Raw genomic sequence first — 19,518 nt, 5'->3', positions numbered from 1 at the left:
ATGTCCCTGGGTGGAATCTGTCGAAGTCTAGAACCCGGTAGGCCGGGCTCCAGCTCATTGAAGTAGTGTTACAGTAATAATACCCAGGGCTGATAGAGCGCTGGCCCTCTGCAAAGCTCAGAGCACTTTAGAAAAGAATGGGATGTGACTGAGGGGGAAACTGAGGCAAGGGGCGGCAGAAATGACTTGCCAAAGCTCACCCAGAAGGACGGAACCCGGGATAGAACCCAGGAGTCCTGACTCCCAGCCCCCACTACTCCAACCGCTAGACCCCACTCCCCTCCCAGAATTGGGGAGAGAACCCAGGAGTCCTGGTTCCCCCCCAACCCAATATATGGCTCCATGGAATGGGGGCCACATGGCAGAGTCCAGCAGACACAGCTCCCCACCCACCGCCAAGCCGTGGAGAGGCCTGGAGGAGGGACTGGGCTGCCTCTCCTGCGGTGCCCGGGACGGGGCTCCCCGTGCCAGGCAGGAGGAATGTGAAGGACCTTGGCCATGTTGACAAAGGAGCCCTGGGACCAGCTGCTCCGGAATAGCTGCGCAGTGACGTGGCTTCTGAGAAGTGGGCGCTGCTTCGTAAGTACACAGCGCCGGGGGGGCCCGGCTCTGATCCAGCTTCTGGGCAGGGGACTGGCTGGCTCAGGGGGGTGGGGAATGGGACACGGGGCCTTTCCCCTCTAGGGGGCGCTGGCTCCAATCCAGCTTCTGGGCAGGGGACTGGCTGGCTCAGGAGCTGGTTGGGAGGATGGGCTGAGCAGGTGCTGCCCAGGTGAGCTTCAGAGCGGTGGCTGCGCACTTCCTCCGAGGGGTGCCCAGCGGGAGGGCTGGGGAGGGGGGTGAGAATTTGCCACCTGCCGCGTGACCTTTGCGGTGTCCAAACAAGCCGGGGCGGCCGGGGAAGGTGGCTGTTTCCTCATGACCCATTAATCATTGACCACCGGCCCCAGCCCCAGCTGTAAGTGCATGGGAAAGTCCAAGCCTGAGCATCTGCTGCCCTGAACACCATGGAGCGGGCCGGCTTCGCGCTGCTGCTGCTCCTGCTGCTGCCTGCCGGTGAGGGCCTGGGTGAGCATGTGTGAGTACGTGTGTGTACGCATGTATGTATGTGTGTGTACGTGTGTGTGTGCATGTGAGTGTGTGTGAGTACGTGTGTGTACGCATGTATGTATGTGTGTGTACGTGTGTGTGTGCATGTGAGTGTGTGTGAGTACGTGTGTGTACACATGTATGTGTGCGTGCGTGTGTGAGTACATGTGTACGCATGTATGTGTGCAAGTGAGTGTGTGTGAGTACGTGTGTGTATGCATGTATGTGTGCGTGTGTGTGTGTGAGTACATGTGTATGCATGTATGTGTGCATGTGAGTATGTGTGAGTATGTGTGTGTACGCATGTATGTGTGTGTGCATGTGTGTGTGAGTACATGTGTATGCATGTATGTGTGCAAGTGAGTGTGTGTGAGTATGTGTGTGTACGCATGTATGTGTGTGTGCGTGTGTGTGTGGCTGTACAGTATCCGGGGGTAGCCGTGTTAGTCTGTATCCACAAAAACAACAAGGAGTCCGGTGGCACCGTAAAGACTTACAGATTTATTTGGGCATAAGCTTTTGTGGGTAAAAAACCCACTTCTTCAGATGCCTGGAGTCTGAGGAAGTGGGTTTTTTACCCACGAAAACTTATGCCCAAATAAATCTGTTAGTCTTTACGGTGCCACCAAACTCCTTGTTGTTTTTGTGTGTGTACGTGTGAGTACATGTGTGTACACATGTATGTATGTGTGAGTGTGTGTATGTGAGTACATGTGTGTACACATGTGTGTGTGTGTGTGTGTGTGTGCACGTATGTGTGCATATGACTGTGTGTGTGCAGAGTTGTGGGAGGTGTCATGTGTGTGCATGCACGTGTTGTGTGTGTGCATATGAGTGTGCATATTGGTGTGTCATGCTGGTCTGTGTGTGCATGTTTTGTGTGCATGGGTGAGCTGTGCAAGGTGCATGTGTCCTTTCTCTGTAAAGGGTGGGTGGGTGTGTTTATATAGTGTGTGTTGCATATGTGTGAGTAATGCTGTGTGTGTATGTGTTTGTGTAACTGTGTGTTTTCAATCTGTGTGTCTGTGTGTAAGCACGCCTGTGTGTTTACATAGGTGTCCGTATTGAGGAGCAGGTATAGGGGGAATGTGCCAGCTCGCGCGCGTGTATGTGTGTGTGTGTACTGCTGGGGTGAGCATATGTTTGTGTGGGTTTAAATGAGCACATACATAGGAGCAGGGGGCCTGCATCCGAGTGTGTGCTAATGGGTGTGCGGTGCTGTATGTGTGTTCGTACCCGTGTGTATGGGTGTTGCATCTGTCCACATGTAGATGTGTGTCACTGCTGTACGGGTGGTTGTGTGTGTGTGTGTGTGTGTGTGTGTGTGATATCCCCTGTGTCTGTGTATTCCCACCGAGGTGAGTAGATCTGATAGGGCTGGGGGAGGGAGAGTGCACTGTGTCCGTGTTGTGTTTGTGTGTGCCACACAGTGTGTATGTCCCTGCTTTTGAGTTCGTACATGAGTATCTCTTTTGTGTAACGTGAATCGGCCGTAGCTCCATTGGGGTCAATGGGGCCAGACCCCAGCTGGGGTCAATGGGCCGTAGCTCCATTGGGATCAATGGGGCCAGACCCCAGCTGGGGTCAATGGGCCATAGCTCCGTTGCCATCCCCACCCCCCACTGATCTCTGCCCCTCCCACCCTGCAGCCTCTCCACGAGAAGATCGGATCATTGGGGGCACTGAGTGCCCGGAGTCGGGGCACCCGTGGCTGGTTCTCCTCTACTACTTTGACCAACACTACTGCTCCGGCACCCTGCTGAACCAAAACTGGGTTCTCACTGCCGCCCACTGCCAGCAGAGGTGGGGGGCAAGGCAGGGGGTGGGGGTGGGGGAAGGAGGCGGGGCCAAGGGAGCGGGGCCTGGGTGGGCAGGTGTGGGGAGCTGCTTTGCGCAGAGGCGCAGCTCAGGACACCCCAATGTACCCACCAATTCTCCATGCAGCTTCCCATCTGGGATTGAACCCACATCCCAGCACAGTGCTCCTGGGGCTACAGGGACACCCCAACGGACGCAGGAGAGCTGGCTACCCATCCCCATACACAGCCAGCCCCATAGACACCCAGCATCCCTCTACCAGCCCCATACACAGCCAGCCCCATAGACACCCAGCATCCCTCCACCAGCCCCATACACAGCCAGCCCCATAGACACCCAGCATCCCTCCACCAGCCCCGTACACAGCCAGCCCCATAGACACCCAGCATCCCTCCACCAGCCCCGTACACAGCCAGCCCCATAGACACCCAGCATCCCTCTACCAGCCCCATACACAGCCAGCCAGCTCCATAGACACCCAGCATCCCTCTACCAGCCCCATACACAGCCAGCCCCATAGACACCCAGCATCCCTCTACCAGCCCCGTACACAGCCAGCCCCATAGACACCCAGCATCCCTCTACCAGCCCCATAGACACCCAGCATCCCTCTACCAGCCCCGTACACAGCCAGCCCCATAGACACCCAGCATACCTCTACCAGCCCCATACACAGCCAGCCCCATAGACACCCAGCATCCCTCCACCAGCCCCATACACAGCCAGCCCCATAGACACCCAGCATCCTTCTACCAGCCCCGTACACAGCCAGCCCCATAGACACCCAGCATCCTTCTACCAGCCCCGTACACAGCCAGCCCCATAGACACCCAGCATCCCTCTACCAGCCCCGTACACAGCCAGCCAGCTCCATAGACACCCAGCATCCCTCTATCAGCCCCATACACAGCCAGCCCCATAGACACCCAGCATCCCTCTACCAGCCCCATAGACACCCAGCATCCCTCTACCAGCCCCGTACACAGCCAGCCCCATAGACACCCAGCATCCCTCTACCAGCCCCGTACACAGCCAGCCCCATAGACACGCATCATCCCTCTATCAGCCCCGTACACAGCCAGCCCCATAGACACCCAGCATCCCTCTACCAGCCCCGTACACAGCCAGCCCCATAGACACCCAGCATCCCTTTACCAGCCCCATACCCAGCCAGCCCCATAGACACCCAGCATCCCTCTACCAGCCCCATACACAGCCAGCCCCATAGACACCCAGCATCCCTCTATCAGCCCCATACACAGCCAGCCCCATAGACACCCATCATCCCTCTACCAGCCCCGTACACAGCCAGCCCCCTACAGACCCATCATCGCTCTACCAGCCCCGTACACAGCCAGCCCCCTACAGACCCATCATCTCTCTACCAGCCCTGTACACAGCCAGTCCCATAGACACCCAGCATCCCTTTACCAGCCCCATACCCAGCCAGCCCCATAGACACCCAGCATCCTTCTACCAGCCCCATACACAGCCAGCCCCATAGACACCCAGCATCCCTCTACCAGCTCCATACACAGCCAGCCCCATAGACACCCAGCATCCCTCTACCAGCCCCATATACAGCCAGCCCCATAGACACTCATCATCCCTCTACCAGCTCCGTACACAGCCAGCCCCATAGACACCCAGTATCACTCTACCAGCCCCATACACAGCCAGCCCCATAAACACCCATCATCCCTCTATCAGCCCCATACACAGCCAGCCCTAGAGACACCCAGCTTCCCTCTACCAGCCTCATACACAGTATGTATGTGGATGGAGAGATGATACATAGATTTTAAGGTGTGTACAGGGATAGATAGATAGATAGATAGATAGATAGATAGATAGATAGATAGATAGATAGATAGATAGATAGAAGGTAAGTGGGCACATGGGTACAGAGTGCAGAACAGATAGAAGGTAGGTTGGTAGCGAGGTAGGTAGGTAAGAGGGTAGGGAGGGAGGTTGGTAGGTGGGTCAGTTGGAAGGTAGGTGGGTAGGGAGGTAAGAGGATAGGGAGACAGGTGAGTAGGGAGGAAGGTTGGTAGGTAGGTCAGGAGGAAGGTTGGTTGGTAAGGAGGGAGGGAGGTGAGTAGGGAGGGAGGTTGGTAGGTGGCTCAGGCGGAAGGTTGGTTGGTAGGGAGGTAAGAGGGTAGGGAGGGAGGTGGGTGGGTAGGGAGGGAGGTAAGTGTGTAGGTAGGTGAGTAGGGAGGGATGTTGGTAGGTGGGTCAGTGGGAAGGTTGGTTGGTAGGTAGGTAGGTGAGTAGGGAGGGAGGTTGGTAGGTGAGTCAGGCAGAAGGTAGGTTGGTAGGGAGGTGGGTGGGTAGGGAGGGAGGTTGGTAGGTGAGTCAGGCGGAAGGTAGGTTGGTAGGGAGGTGGGTGGGTAGGGAAGGAGGTTGGTAGGTGAGTCAGGCAGAAGGTAGGTTGGTAGGGAGGTGGGTGGGTAGGTAGGTAGGTGAATAGGGAGGGAGGTTGGTAGGTGGGTCAGGCGGAAGGTAGATTGGTAGGGAGGTGGGTGGGTAGGTAGGTAGGTGAATAGGGAGGGAGGTTGGTAGGTGGGTCAGGCGGAAGGGAGGTTGGTAGGGAGGGAGGTTGGTAGGTGGGTCAGTCGGAAGGTTGTTTGGTAAGGAGGTAAGAGGGTAGGTAGGTAGGTGAGTAGGGAAGGAGGTTGGTAGGGAGGTAAGAGGGTAGGGAGGTAGGTGGGTGGGTAGGTAGGTAGGTTGGTAAGGAGGTAGGTGGGTAGGGAGGTAGGTGGGTGGGTAGGTAGGTAGGTTGGTAAGGAGGTAGGTGGGTGGGTAGGTAGGTAGGTGGGTAGGGAGGGAGGCTGGTAGGTGGGTCAGTCGGCAGGTTGCTTGGTAAGCAGGTAGGTAGGTAAGAGAACAGGGAGGGGGTGGCTCAGTCAGTGGGTAGTTCAGTCGGTTGGTTGGTTTGTAGGTCGGTCAATGGGTTGGTGCCTGATGCCTGGGGGTGCCAGCCCCTGGGGGGCAGGAGTCACTGTCCCAACAGCCAAGAGTGTATTTCACTCTGAGACATGCAGGGATGACTAAGATCTGGGTGAGGAACGAGGGCTGAGCGAGAGCTGGAGGGGGAGTTTTGGGGCTGGGGGGGAAGGGGGGATCAGTGGGGTCAGTGGGGGGCTGAGTCAGGGCTGGAGAGAGGCTGCAGGGTTTGGGGAGCTGAAAGGCCTGAGGGAGCTTCAGGGTCCGGGGAGCTGTGGGGTTGGCTGCAGGGTCTGGAGGGTTCCGGGGGCTGCAGGGTCTGAGGGGAGCCTGCGGGGGCTGCGGGGCCTGGGTGGGGCTGTGAGGCCTGGGGGTTGTGGGGGGCTGTGAGGGGCTGGGGATCCTGGGAGTGTGGCCAACTTTCTAATCTCCCAAAAACAAACATCCTAGCCCCATCCCTTCCCTGACGCCCTGCCCCGCACTCACTACAATCCCCCTCCCTTGTGGCTTGCTCTCCCCCACCCTCACTCACTTTCACAGGGCTGGGGCAGGGGGTTGGCATGTGGGAGGGGGTGAGGGCTACATCTGGGGGTACAGACTCTGGGGTGGGGCTGGGGATGAAGGGTTTGGGGTGCAGGAGGGGGCTCAGCAGCTGCCTGCAGGTCCAGCTCATAGGTGGAGACGCGGCAGGCGGCTCTCACCCGCAGGCACCGCCTTCCCAGCTCCCATTGGCTGGGAATTGCAACCAATGGGAGTGTGGAGCCGGTGCTTGGGGCGGGAGTAGCATGTGGAGCCCCGTGGCCCCTCTGCCTAGGAGCCGGACCTGCTGGCAGCTTCCGGGGGGCAGCGCAGAGCTGAGACAGGCAGGGACTAGCCTGCTTTAGCCCCGCAGCACCGCTGACCAGACTTTTAACAGCCCAGTCTGCGGTGTTGACCGGAGCCACCAGGGGGTCCCTTTTCCACTGGGTGTTCCAGTCGAAAACTGGACACCTGGTCACCCCTAGGCCTGGAGGAGCTGTGGGGCCTGGGTGGTCTGGGGGAGCTGGGTGTTGTGGGGGATGGGGAGGACTCTGGGTTCTGGGGTTGAGGGGGCTGGATAGGACTCTGGGGGCTGCGGGGCTGTGGGGGCTGAGTGTTGTGGGGGCTGGGGAGGACTCTGGGGCTTGGGGGTCATGGGGGCTTCAGGGCCTGGGTGTTGGGGGGATGGGGTCTGGGGGTTGTGGGTGCTGGGGGTTGGGGGGCTGGGGAGGGCTGTAGGGCCTGGGGGTTGGGGATCTGGGGCTTGGGGGGCTGGGGAGGACTCTGGGGCCTGGGGGTTGGGGATCTGGGGGTTGGGGGGCTAGGGGGGCCTGTGGGTTGCGGGGATGGGGGGCCTGCGGGTTCCAGGGCTGGGGGCTGTGGGGCTGTGGGGCCTGGGGGTTGGGGATCTGGGGATTGGGGGGCTGGGGAGGACTCTGGGGCGTGAGAGTTGCAGGGGCTGGGCCTGGCCGGCAGCTCGGGACTCTCTGGTCTCTGTCCTTAGTCACATCCAGGTGCGCCTGGGGGAGCACAGCCGTGGAACGAGCTCGGGGAACGAGCAGTTCTCTGCCGCTCAGGAAATCATCCCCCACCCCGGGTTCCGCGCCCCCAGCGACGGCAGCCGGGACTACGAGAATGATGTCATGCTGCTCCGCCTGTCACCCCCAGCCAGCTACACCGACTACGTGCAGCCCCTGGCACTGACCGACAGCTGCCCCCCAGAAGGGACCCGCTGCACCGTGATGGGATGGGGCACCACCACCAGCCCCGCTGGTAGCAGACCCCAGTCCTGGTGTGGGATAGCAGGGGCTGTGGGTCAGGAGTTAGGGGCAGCGGCAGAGATGGGTGGGGGGACCCCAAGGTGGGCTAGCAGGGGCTGCGGGTTGGGAGTGAGGGGCACCAGCAGAGCTGGGGGGTGGCAGGGCTGGGATACCAGGGGGCCGTGGGTAGGGATGGAGGGGCATGCTACCCTCCCTCCCCCAGGGCCTTGGCCAGCCCTCATGGGAAACTGTCACCCCTTCCCTTCCAGAGACGTACCCTGATGTTCCCCAGTGTGTGGACGTCGTTATTGTCTCCAACACCATCTGCCAGGATGCGTACCCCGAGAAAGTGACTGAGAACATGCTCTGCGCTGGGGTGCTGGAGGGAGGCAAAGACTCCTGCCAGGTGAGGGGGGGCTTCTCCTGGGGCCATCCCATGGGCAGGGGCAGATGGGGAACGAGGTTTGGGGACACTGGCATGGCAGTGGCTCCATGGTGTGCTGTGGCTCTCTGTGGCATGGTGGGGCTGGCTCCATAGCATGGTGTGGCTGCATCTCCGTGGCTCGGCCTGGCTGTGTCTCCACGGCTCTACATGGCATGGCATGGCTGTCTCTATAGCACGGTGTGGCTGCATCTCCGCGGCTCTGTGTGGCATGACCGCGGCTCTGCGTGGGGCGGCTGCTGCTCTGTGGCCCCATGGGGCGTGGCTGCCTTTCCATGGTGCCACTTTGGCTGCATCTCCTGGTGGCATGGCTGGGTCTCTGTGACTTTGCATGGCTATATGTCCATAGCGTGGTGTGGCTGGGTCTCCGTGGCTCTGCGTGGCCTGGCTGGGTCTCCGTGGCTCTGCATGGGGTGGCTGTATCTCCACAGCGTGGTGTGGCTGGGTCTCCGTGGCGCTGCGTGGTGTGGCTGGGTCTCCGTGGCGCAGCGTGGTCTGGCTGGGTCTCCGTGGCTCTGTGTGGGGTGGCTGTATCTCTGTGGTGTGGCCTGGCTGCGTCTCCGTAGCCCCACATGCCGTGGCTGACCTGTGACTTTTCTGTGACATCTCCGCAGGGCGACTCCGGCGGCCCCCTGGTCTGTAACGGGAAGCTGCAGGGCGTGGTTTCCTGGGGAGATCACCCCTGCGCCCAGCCCAACAAGCCTGGGGTCTACACCAGCATCTGCAATTACCTCACCTGGATCCAGGAGACCATGGCGGGGAAGTGATGGCCCTGGGGTCCGGGACTGGGGCCAGGTGGGGCAAAGGGGGTAATTACTGACCCCAGCCTGGAGCGACGGAGATGCAATAAATCATCTGGAACTCACCTCTCCTGCCCTGGCTGCTCTGCAAAGCCCACTTGACTAGAGCAGCGTTTATAGTCCCCGGCCCCAGGCAGGGACTGGCTGGCTCAGGGGGTGGGGAATGGGGCCTGGGGCCTTTCCCCTCTAGGGGGCGCTGGCTCTGATCCAGCCCCAGGGTGGGGGCCTGTCTGGCTCACAGGGGTGGGGAATGGGACCTGGGGTCTTTTCCCTCTAGGGGGCGCTGGCTCTGATCCTGACCCGTCCCCACAGTCAGAGGGCCACCTTCAAAAGGTTGCTTAAAGTGGGGGCCCGGCCCCTGTGAGTGGGAGGGCTTTGGGGGTGAAATGTCGTGCAGGGCTATGCCCCAGGCCCTTTGCATCGCCCGCCTGGCTGCACTGGGTCTTGGCCTTTCATTTTCCAACAGGCTGAGCTCTCGGTTGGGTCAGGCAGGGAATGTCACGTGCCCAACCACTGGGTCTGGTATCCATCGTGTGTGTGTGACCCTCCCTTGCCCCCCAGCATGTGGCGTTTCTTGCTGGGTTTCATAGAATATCAGGGCTGGAAGGGACCTCAGGAGGTATCTAGTCCAACCCCCTGCTCAAAGCAGGACCAATCCCCAGACAGATTTTTTTACCCCAGTTCCCTAAATGGCCCCCTCCAAGGATTGAACTCCCAACCCTGGGTTTAAGCAGGCCAATGCTCAAACCACCGAGCTATCCTCCGCCCCCCAAAAGGTGAAGTGACTTGTTTAAAAATGCTCTAAACCAGAACACCCTGACACCTCCCCCAGCTATATCAATCAGTGACACACGCCCATGAGCAACATTACCTGTGATCAGTAGCGTAGCTAGCGGGGTGCAGGGGAAGCAGCCGCTTCCCCTCAGCACGTTTTCAAAAAGCAGCGCCTGCCGGGCCGGCGCTGGCGGCAGCACGGCCGGAGGAGCCATGGGGGGGCGGCAGGCGCGGCCGGAGGAGCGAGGGGGCCGGCTTCTCGGCCATCGCGCCCCACGCTCAGCACGGCCCCAACATCGCCGCAGCCACCTTCTGCGGCGGTGGCTCAGGGCTCGGCGGCCAAGCGCTCCCCGCCCCTTGCTAATGCGGTGGGAGGAGGTGAAAGGGCCCCTGCGCCTTTAAGGCCGCCTGGCTGGCGAGCCCCACGTGGAGCGCACTGAGCACCGGGAGCAGGCCGGGGACAGGCAGCGGCGCAGGACGGAAGGTGAGCGGCGGGGGTCCGGTGCCTTGCACTGGGGGGTCTGGGCCCACAGGGCAGGGGCGCAGGCCGTGCTGTCTGGACAGGGGGTCCTGGCGCGGTGCAGGAGCCTGGGGTGGGGGGGACAGGGCCCCGCGGGTGGGGCCGGGTGGCACAGCCCAGCAGGGGACACCTGCAGAGCGCGCTGGGCAGGAGAGACTCTCCCTGGAATGGGGGGGTATCCGCACCCCCGGGAAGCCCGCAGGAGTCCTGAGCCGGCCCCGGGGTTAATCTGGGGGTGATACGGGAGGAGTCGGGGGCGTGGCCAGAGGAGCTGGGGGCGTGGCCAGAGGAAGAGTCGGGGCGTGGCCAGAGGAGGAGCCAAGGGAGGGCGCCTTTTTTAGGTTTGCTCCCCCTACACTTAAAACCTGGCTGCGCCGCTGCCTGTAATAAAGCCCTGCTGGTCTGAGGCCGCTTGGGGCTGTGAAGTACCAGATGCGAAAACTCTGGCCTCGACGTGCCCCCGCCCCACTAGAATCCTTCCCATGAGCCTCTGCCCAGCAACTCCTGCCTCCTCAGCTAGGCACAGAAGGTGCCTCCCCCCCTCCATTATTGAACACATACGGTACGTCCTTGATTGCCCCCCTCCACTATGGCTCCCGCTTGGTACATGCTCCCACTGCCTCCCTCTGCCATGGACCCCGCTTGGTATGTCCCCTCACTACCCTCCCACTCTATGGCCCTCACTTGGTGCATGCCCCACTATTCCCCCCTGCTATTGACCCCATATGCTACATCCCCCATTGCCCCCCTCTGCTATGGACCCCACGTGGTACATGCCCCTTGCCCTGAGGGCCTCAGCAAAAGTCACACACCCAATTCCCACCACCGAGGCATTGGTGCAACACACAGGGAAACTGAGGCACACACAGTATTTGTACAGGACAGTAAGACTTACATGCAGCATAACATTCCCACCTTGCAGTTCCCAGCTTTTATAGTCAGTGCTGCATCCCGGAGCCAGTCCAGCATTTGTTTAACCTGGAACACAAGGTCTTCCCAGGTCTGGCTAAAAACACAGATATCATGAATATACGCCAGGGCAAAATTCTCCATCCCCTCGAGTAACCAGAGTCCTGACTGACTTCATATGGAGCAGTTCCAGAGCATTGGTCCTGTGACTCCGTAACAACTGGTGGCAGAGTGGGACGGAGCATCCTGTATTAAGTAACTGGGGCGCAGTAAAACGAAGGGGGATTAGCGAGAGGTGGGCGTGGTGAGGGCTCAGAGAGGTGCGGTTCCAGGAGGTGGAGGAGCCTACGGCTTAACCGCTGGAGAAGGGCTGTCGCACTGAAGGGATCATGGGGAGCTGTGAGTCCGTGACCACTTGGGAACAGCGTGGAGATGGCCTATAAGCATCTCCTTAATAAGGACCTTGTAGAGCTGTGCAGAGAGAGGGCTGGGCGTTGGACAGCTCACCAAGGCGCAGCTAATTGCTCAGTTGGAAGAGGAGAATCGCTCTAAAGAGCCAGGTCCTGGCCCAGCTGTGGCCGCGAGAGAGAGAGGCTGGGAGCAGCCAGGCAACACCGGGGCCCACATTGGTTCCTGACCCAGCTGGGGCCGTGAGGGAGGCTGGGAGCAGCTGGGTGTCCCGGAGGCCCATGTCCCCGACCGGCAGGGGGTCTCCACGGTTTCCCGTCGGTGGATCTGAGATGGATGGAATTGGAGCCGAGATTGAAGGAGCCAGAGGACCACGAGAGACAGGGCAGGCACGAAGCAGAACAGCAGGTGAGACAGGCAGCAGGAACTGGCGATGGCTGAGCTGAGAGGCAGAGGGACCCATCCAGGGGTGAGTGGGGATGGACCCCAGGGTGCCAATTCTGCAGGGAACCTCGACACTAAATCGCTGCCCCAGGTTAAGGACGGGGGAGATATAGATGCCCGTCTCACAGCCTTTGGGAGGCTGGCAATTGGAACCAGGCTGGCCCTGCGGAAAGGCTCCGGTGTCCAGCCCCTTCCTGGGTCCCAAGGCCATACAGCTGTTTAGCCAGATGTGTGTGGGGGCCGGGGGGCAGACCGGCTCTCACACCTGACCCCAGCATATATGTCTGCATGGACTCTCCTGGGCTCAGGCCCCTCAGACCCCCAGTGAGAGCGGAAGGTGGTGGTCACTGGGGAGACATTCCTGGGGTGGCGAGACCCTGGGACAGAGAGAACGGTTGTCAGGCCCCGGGTGGTGCAGCTGCAGATGCTGAGGGGCTGTGTGACCTGAGTGAAGGTCCCTGGGATGAAGCCCCTCGCCCTGCCTATGGCCCGGATCCCTGTGCAGACCCAGGAGGGGTCTGGCTGGCTGGTAGTTGGGGTTCTCCAAGGTATCAGCTGTGACGTCCTCTTGTGGGGTGACTGTGTCTATTTGGGACAGGATCCAGGCCCTGCTCCTGTAATGGCCGAGGATTCAAATTTGAATCCAGGGAAACAATCCTCTGAGACTGAAGTGGTCAGTGAAAATGCAGATGACCTGGCTGGCAGGGAGGAGGAGACCTGCCTGTCTGCAACCAGAGCCCTGGAGCTGAGTGGGGCAGAGAGATACTTCCCACACCCCACACAGAGTGGCTCACGCTGGCTCTGATGCTGTGAGCAAAGCAGGGGGCTCGCTGCCTGCCCCCACTGGGACAGCAGAGGCAAAGCTGAGCCCAGGGGCATCGGAGACCCCAGCTGAGTGGGGGGAACGGCAGCCAGGGCGGGTCAGCTGCCAACCAGGGCTGCCTTGTCCAGAGGTGAAGAGGCCCCAGGGAAGGGGGAAGCAGCTGGAAGGGTGGTGCTGGTGACAGAGCCGCCTGGTCAGAGGGTGGCCAAGATCAAGATGGGGGCTCTCCACCAAAAGAGACCGAGTCCCAGAGATCCAGTCTGGAGGGCTCTGACCGCAGGCAGCAAGAGGAAACTGGTTTCACTCCCCTCTCCAGCTGCTGAATTCCAGGCTGAGCTGCGGAAGGATCCCTCCTTAGAGAAGCTGAGGGAACTTGCTGGCCCCAGTGCAGCGAACCCCCTGGGGGAAGGCTGCCGGGAAAGATTCCTGTGGGAGAAGGGATTCCTGTACCGGGAATGGGCTCCCCCAGGGGAAGTGGAACTGTGGGGGATCAGGAGGCAGCTGGTGGTGCCCCAGAAGTACCACCGCAGGCTATTGTACCTGGCCCACGATGTCCCTCTCTCAGGACACCAGGGAATCCAGCGCCCCAGGCAGAGGCTGCTACAGAACTTTTACTGACCTGGAGTCTTTGACGTTGTCCAGCAGTACTGCAGGGCCTGCGACTCCTGCCAGAGGGTAGGGAAGGTCCAGGATAAGGGTAAAGCAGCCTTCAGGCCCCTGCCTGTCACAGAGGAGCCTTCTCAGAAGGTGGCCGTGGACATAGTGAGGCCCTACAGCAAGGCAACCCAGACAGGGAAGAAATACATTCTGGTGGGGGTAGATTTTGCTACTCGCTACCCTGAGGCAGTGGCTCTGTCCTCTATCGAGGCAGACACTGGCAGACGCGCCGCTGACCATCTTCAGCAGAGTGGGGTTCTTAATGTCAACCCTGCTCCAGCGTGGTGTCCAGCACACCTGGACCTCGGCGGATCACCCTCAGTCCAGCGGGCTGGTGGAGAGGCTCGATGGGACTCCAAAGATGATGCTGAAAACCTTTATGAACCAGCACCCGCAGGACTGGGACAAGAATTTACCCCACCTGCTGTTCTCATACAGGGAAGTGCCCCAGGAATCCACAGGGTTCTCCCCATTCAAGTTGCTGTACGGGAGGGGAGTGAGGGGGCCCCATGACTTGGTGAGGGACGGATGGGAGGGGAAGGCCTCTCCTGGTGGAGAATCGGTGGTGGAATCCACGCTGACTTTCCAGGACAAGCTCGCTGAGCTCACAGGCTTGGCCAGGGGAAACCTAGCCAGGGCCCAAGGGAAGCAGAAGGTCTGGTATAACCGCTCAGCACGGGCCTGCTCCTATGCCATTGGGGAACAGGTGATGCGTCTCATCCCCGTGAGGAAGAACAAGCTGCAAGGTCATCAGGCAGGTAAATGAGGTGAACTATGTGAAGAAACTGTCTAACTGGGCTCACAGCCACCGAGTGCACCATGTCAACGTGATGGAGCTGTACTGTGGAAGGGAGAGGCTGATGCTGGTTGTGTGTGGCCAGTGGGAGGAGCAGAGAGATGATCCCTTGGCAGATCTATTCCCTGAGACAGGAGCTGGCCCCTCACTGGAATCAATCCCCCTCTCTGCACAGCTAACTCTGCCCAGCAGGAAAAGATCAAAGAGGTGCTAGTTCGGACCAGCAGCTGTTTTCCAACCGGCCTCGGCTCATTAACCTGGCTGTCCACTGGGTGGAGACAGGAGCCAACCCTCCCATCAGGTGTTCCCCATTCAGAGTCACAGGGAAAACTGCCTAAGTCCTGGAGAGAGCGGTCAAGGACATGCCGGCTTTGGGGCGATTCAGCCGTTCTCCAGTCCTTGAGCCTTTCTCGTGGTGTTGGTCCCCAAGAAGGCCGGGTCGATCCTCTCTCTGAGCACACTGTCGGAGCATTCAGCATCCCTGTTCCCACCGTGCGCTTCCCACGGCCAGTCCGCCTGGGCGGGACCCCTGGGGAAGCCAAAGGGCCCTGCACCCCAACTCCGGGGCCAGCCGTGACTCTCAGCCAGCATGTAACACAGCAGGTTTATTAGTCGACAGGGACACAGCGTAGAACAGAGCTTGTGAGCACAGGAATCAGTGACTTTCAGCCAAGTCCATCTTGGGGGAACCTGGGCCAGACGCCCTGGACTCCCCCTCTTCCAGTCTCCCACAGCAGACTGCCCTGGACCCCCCTGCCTGGCCTCCAACATGCCCATTCTCCTCCTCTGGGCTTTGTCCTGCATCCCAGGCAGTGTCACCTGGTCGCCTCCCCCTCCTGGGTCTCAGGTTACGAAGGGCATCAGCCATCGCTTATGTGCAGGCAGCTGGGCAGCCTCACCTTCCCCGAGGGCCTCAGCAAAAGTCATGTACCCAATTCCCACCACACAGGGAAACTGAGGCACACACAGTATTAGGATAGGACAGTAAGACTCACATGCAACATAACAAGGTGAAAAACCTCACTTTGTCACAGGATCCCATTTGGTACATTCCTCACTGCCCCCCTCTGCCATGAGCCCCATTTGGTATGTCCTTCATTACCCTTCCCCTCTATGGACCCCACTTGATACTTCCCCCCGCACCCCTCCACTATGGATTCCATTTGGTACATCCCCCACTGCTTCCTCTGCCATGGACTCCACTTGGTATGTCCTCCCACTACCTTCTCCCCTGCTATGGACCCCACTTGGTACATGCCCCTCTACCACCCCATGCTATGGGGGGCAGAGTTAAGGGTGTGCAAGGGGAAGATTGACTGGGCAGCATTAAGATTTAAGGAGTGGAGTTAAGGTTAAGGGGGCAGTGTTACCTTTGCGGCAAAGTAGTTAAAGTTGAGGGAGTAGACATAAGGTTGAGGGGACAGAGTTAAGGTTGAGGGGGAGAGTTAAGTTTGTGGGGGCAGAGTTAAGGTTGTAATACCTCATTGTGAGAAGATGCGAGCTAGAGCTGTACTGTTAGGTAACTTCACTTTCCAGTTCCTCTCTCTGTGGCGGACGAGGCACATGTGAAGCCCAGATGGTTTCACATAAACATTGGCTGTGCAAAAACTATTATTTCTATTGCAACAATGCCCCAAGGCCCCGTTGTGCTAAGCTCTGTGGGAGAGCGCCGCACCCTGGTGAATTCACAGTGTAATTACCAGGGGCAGACAAAGGCCGGAAGGGTAAACAAAGATACAGAAAGGGGAGGTGGCACTCTGGGTCCATGGCAGACTGGGGGATAGAGCCCAGGAGTCCTAAGTCCCAGACCTACCGCTCTAACCACTAGATCCCACTCCCTCACCAAGCTAGGAACAGAACCCAGGAGTCCTGGCTCCCAGCATCCCTGCTGTAACCGATTAGCCTCTGAGAGCCAGGTGAGAACCTAGGAGTCCTGGCTCCCAGCCCCCCTGCTCTAACCATTAGACCTCACTCCTCTCCCAGAGACAGGGTAGAACCTAGGAGTCCTGACTCCCAGCCCTAACTTCCATCCACGGTCCTCTACCCACTAGCCCAAACCAATTGGCCCAGATCCTGACCCTGCAGCCTCCTGGATATTGGTGGTAGGGTGACCAGATGTCCCGATTTTATAGGGACAGTCCCGATTTTTGGGGTCTTTTTCTTATATAGGCTCCTATTACACCCCCCCCCCCCGCCCACACACACACACACACACCACAGGAGCAGGGAAGTTTTCGGCCTGGCATCTTGCTGCACAGCCTGGTGTGTCCCCTGCACGCGCTGCGGTGGAGCGCTGGCTCCCCTTACTGGGCCCCACAGCCTGTGATGGGCTTGGCTAACCCAGCAGGGCCTTAGCTCCGGCTGGGGGTGGGTGCCTGCTTGGAGGGTTCAATCCCCACCCGGGGGTGCGCTGGCAAGTCGGCACCATTCCCCAGTCCGAAGGGGCAGCTCCCTCCATGCAGCTGGCCAAAACCAAGCAATGCCGCCCCAGCCAGAAGGTGGCACTCCTGGGCCTGCGGAGAGGGAGGACGGGGCAGTGGTTAGAGCATTAGTCGACCAGTCACAGTCAAGGCCCTGCTCCGCTGGCCTCCCTGTGCCACCTTGGGGAAGTCACTTAGCCTCACTGTGCTTCAGTTTCCCTCTCTGTACGGGGGGATAAAAGCACTGCCCTACGGGGCATACGGGAAGGAGAAGGGAAACATGAGTGAGGTGGGGGGTGGAATCGGGGCCTGAGTCTCGCACCGTGCAGTGCATACGGGCCGGGGAGCAAAATGCCACTGAGCCTCAGGATTGAGCCCGAGGAATCGGAGACAGCGTCAAGCTGGCCTGCCCCAGCATGAGCAGCGTCTCTTATGTGCATTACGGTAGCCACCCCAGCTGAGGTCAGGGCCACAGTGTGCCAGGCGCTGCCCAGACAAAGCAAGAGACAGGCCCTGCCCCGGCTGAGATCAGCGCCCCAGTGTGCCAGGTGCTGCCCAAACACTCAGCAAGAGACAGGCCCTGCTCCGGCTGAGATCAGCGCCCCAGTGTGCCAGGTGCTGCTCAGACACAGAGACAGGCCCTGCCCCAGCTGAGATTGGGGCCCTGTCGCTCCAGGCACTGCCCAGACACGCAGTGAGGGACAGTCCCTTCTCTGACGCACAAACGCACAATCACACTCGCCCGACAGCATTCGCCCTTCTTGATTCTCTAACTTCCTGCTGTGACACAAGTAGCCAGCAACTCCATTAGCCCTGACGTGCCCTCTAATTTCAGTGAGTCCCACACAAATCATTCCTGCTTCACCTGGTGCAACTCCGAAAACAGGACAGCTCTGGCTTCCCTCCCGCGCATCTGGGCCATGTGAGCCGCCCCTAATCCCCAGCTTGCGTGGGCCCCACAAGGTGGCACCACCCCTTATCCCTTTTGCTGGTGACACCCAGGCTTTATTTGATGCCAAGGCAGGGTGAGAGAGGCCTCGGAGGGTTAATGACAGGCTGAGAGGCGTGGACCAGCCCTGCCCTGCACGCTGCCTCGGGGGCAGCTGGTTCCAGGGCCAAAGGCAGGTTATAAGCCAAGCACACAGAGGATCCAGCAGAGAGGCGTCTGTGGGCACAAGCCAACGCGTCGTCGCTTGCTGGGGAAGCTGAGGTGCCAGGGGAAGTTCCTCCATCCAGTGCACGGATTACCCAGCTCCGGTGAGGGCAGATTTCTGGTTGATCTCCGGGCTGAGCCAGTTTGGGGGGCCCGCAGTGGAGGCGGATGCCAGGACAGCTCGGTGGCCGGTACAGATTGGTGAAGGGTAATGCCGCCGCTGCTTCATCTCGGGGAGGGGAACCACACGATGGATGATTCCTGTGGCCTCCGCTTGACGGAACGCGGGGCCAGGTGCTCGGGGCACTGTCTCCGCAGACCCTGCTCTGTTATCGGATTCGTAGACTCCAAGGCCGGAAGGGACCGCTGTGATCATCTAGCCGGACCCCATGTATGGCCCAGGCCGGAGAACTTCCCTCACTTAAATACTGGTGGAACCAGAACAGAGCATCTGGCGAAAATGGCCCATCGTGATTGCAAACTTGCTGCTGATGGAGAAGCCGCCAACAGCCCTTTGATGAAGGGCAAGGGAGTGATTGTGGCTTTGTTTGGTGCTCGGTTAACAATAGGAAGGATTAGCTCAGATGATCACAGAGGTTCCCATCTGGCTTTATAATCAGTGAAGCTAGGAAAATTGCAAGATTGGCATGAAAAATCATGAGATTTAACGCCAATAATAATCCAGGCAAATGAAACCCTGTTGTACAAAATGGGAGGGCGGAAAAAAAAATCACTCTGCTTTGAAAGCAAACAAATGAACTGTTTAAATAACAGGCAAAAAGCCTTTTAGCATTGAAAATGGTTTGGTTTTAACACTTTTGAAAGTTTCTGAAATAGTTATTTTTTAAACATGGTTTTGAAATTGCTGCTTAATTAATAGACACCCCCCCCAAACAAATCAGTTCTGAAAATTGCTTATCTTGGAAACAGAAGTTAAGAAAAGTTTAAAAATGAAAAAAATGGTACTAAATCGCAGTTAAAAATTGTCACGGAATGTTTCAAATGAGGCAAAACTGTTCCAGTTTGGAAAAAAACAACGATATGAAAACTGTTTACAAGTTTTCAAAACTTACCCAACGTCTTGCATCCCCCGTGAAATATTTAAAATGTTCCACAAAGTCTTGAAAATCCCCCCCAAAATTTGCAAAATGTCCCCAATTCTTGACATTTTCTCCAAAATTTTTGAAAATGTCACCTAAATTCTTGGAATTTTCACCAAACGTTTTACAATTTCCCCAAAAATCCTGATTTTTTTCCTTTTAACATTTTGTGTACTTTCTTGAAATTTTCTCCAAAAATCCTTGAAATTTCTCCCAAAATATTTGAATTTTTCCCAATATTTGAAATTTTCCTTCTAAGTCTCAAAATGTTCTCTAAAAGATCTTGAAATTTTCCCCACATTTGATATATTCCTACAAATTCTTGAAATGGTCTCCAATAGTTTTTGAAAATTTCCCACTACAATGTTTTGAAATGTTTCCTGCACATTTCTTGACATTTCCTGCAAATTCTTCAACACTTCCCACAAATTCTAGAATTTCCACCCAACATTTTTGAAAATTTCTCCCAGGTTCTTGAAATTTTCCCCCAAAGTTCCTGAATTTTTTGATCAAGCTTCTTGCTATTTTCCCCCAAATTCTTGAACTTTTCCCCCTCAAAACTCGACTTTTTTTCAAAATTCTTGACATTTTCCCCAAAATTTCTGATTTTTTATTTTTTTAACTATCTCCAGTGGTCAGAC

At 58.1% G+C, this 19,518-nt stretch overlaps 1 protein-coding gene across 2 annotated transcripts; it reads left to right on the top strand.

Moving 5' to 3' along the window:
• Positions 1-906: 906 nt before the first annotated feature.
• On the top strand, positions 907-8,938 carry LOC123351654 (trypsin-3-like). 2 transcript variants are annotated; one of them, XM_044991153.1, is made up of 5 exons: positions 907-1,056; positions 2,739-2,892; positions 7,376-7,644; positions 7,901-8,037; positions 8,688-8,938. In XM_044991153.1, exons 1-5 carry the CDS (start codon positions 1,008-1,010, stop codon positions 8,838-8,840), a joined length of 762 nt encoding a protein of 253 aa, XP_044847088.1. In that variant the 5' UTR covers positions 907-1,007; the 3' UTR covers positions 8,841-8,938. The 2 variants fall into 2 exon arrangements, with proteins under 2 accessions (XP_044847088.1, XP_044847087.1); XM_044991152.1 differs by having other exon boundaries at positions 993-1,068.
• Positions 8,939-19,518: the final 10,580 nt, after the last annotated feature.

This window comes from Mauremys mutica, chromosome 17 (genome assembly GCF_020497125.1).
Source record: "Mauremys mutica isolate MM-2020 ecotype Southern chromosome 17, ASM2049712v1, whole genome shotgun sequence".
In the NCBI taxonomy this organism is placed as follows: domain Eukaryota; kingdom Metazoa; phylum Chordata; order Testudines; family Geoemydidae; genus Mauremys; species Mauremys mutica.
Note: the sequence above shows the minus strand (reverse complement) of the source record. Positions and strands in the feature narration are given on the sequence as shown.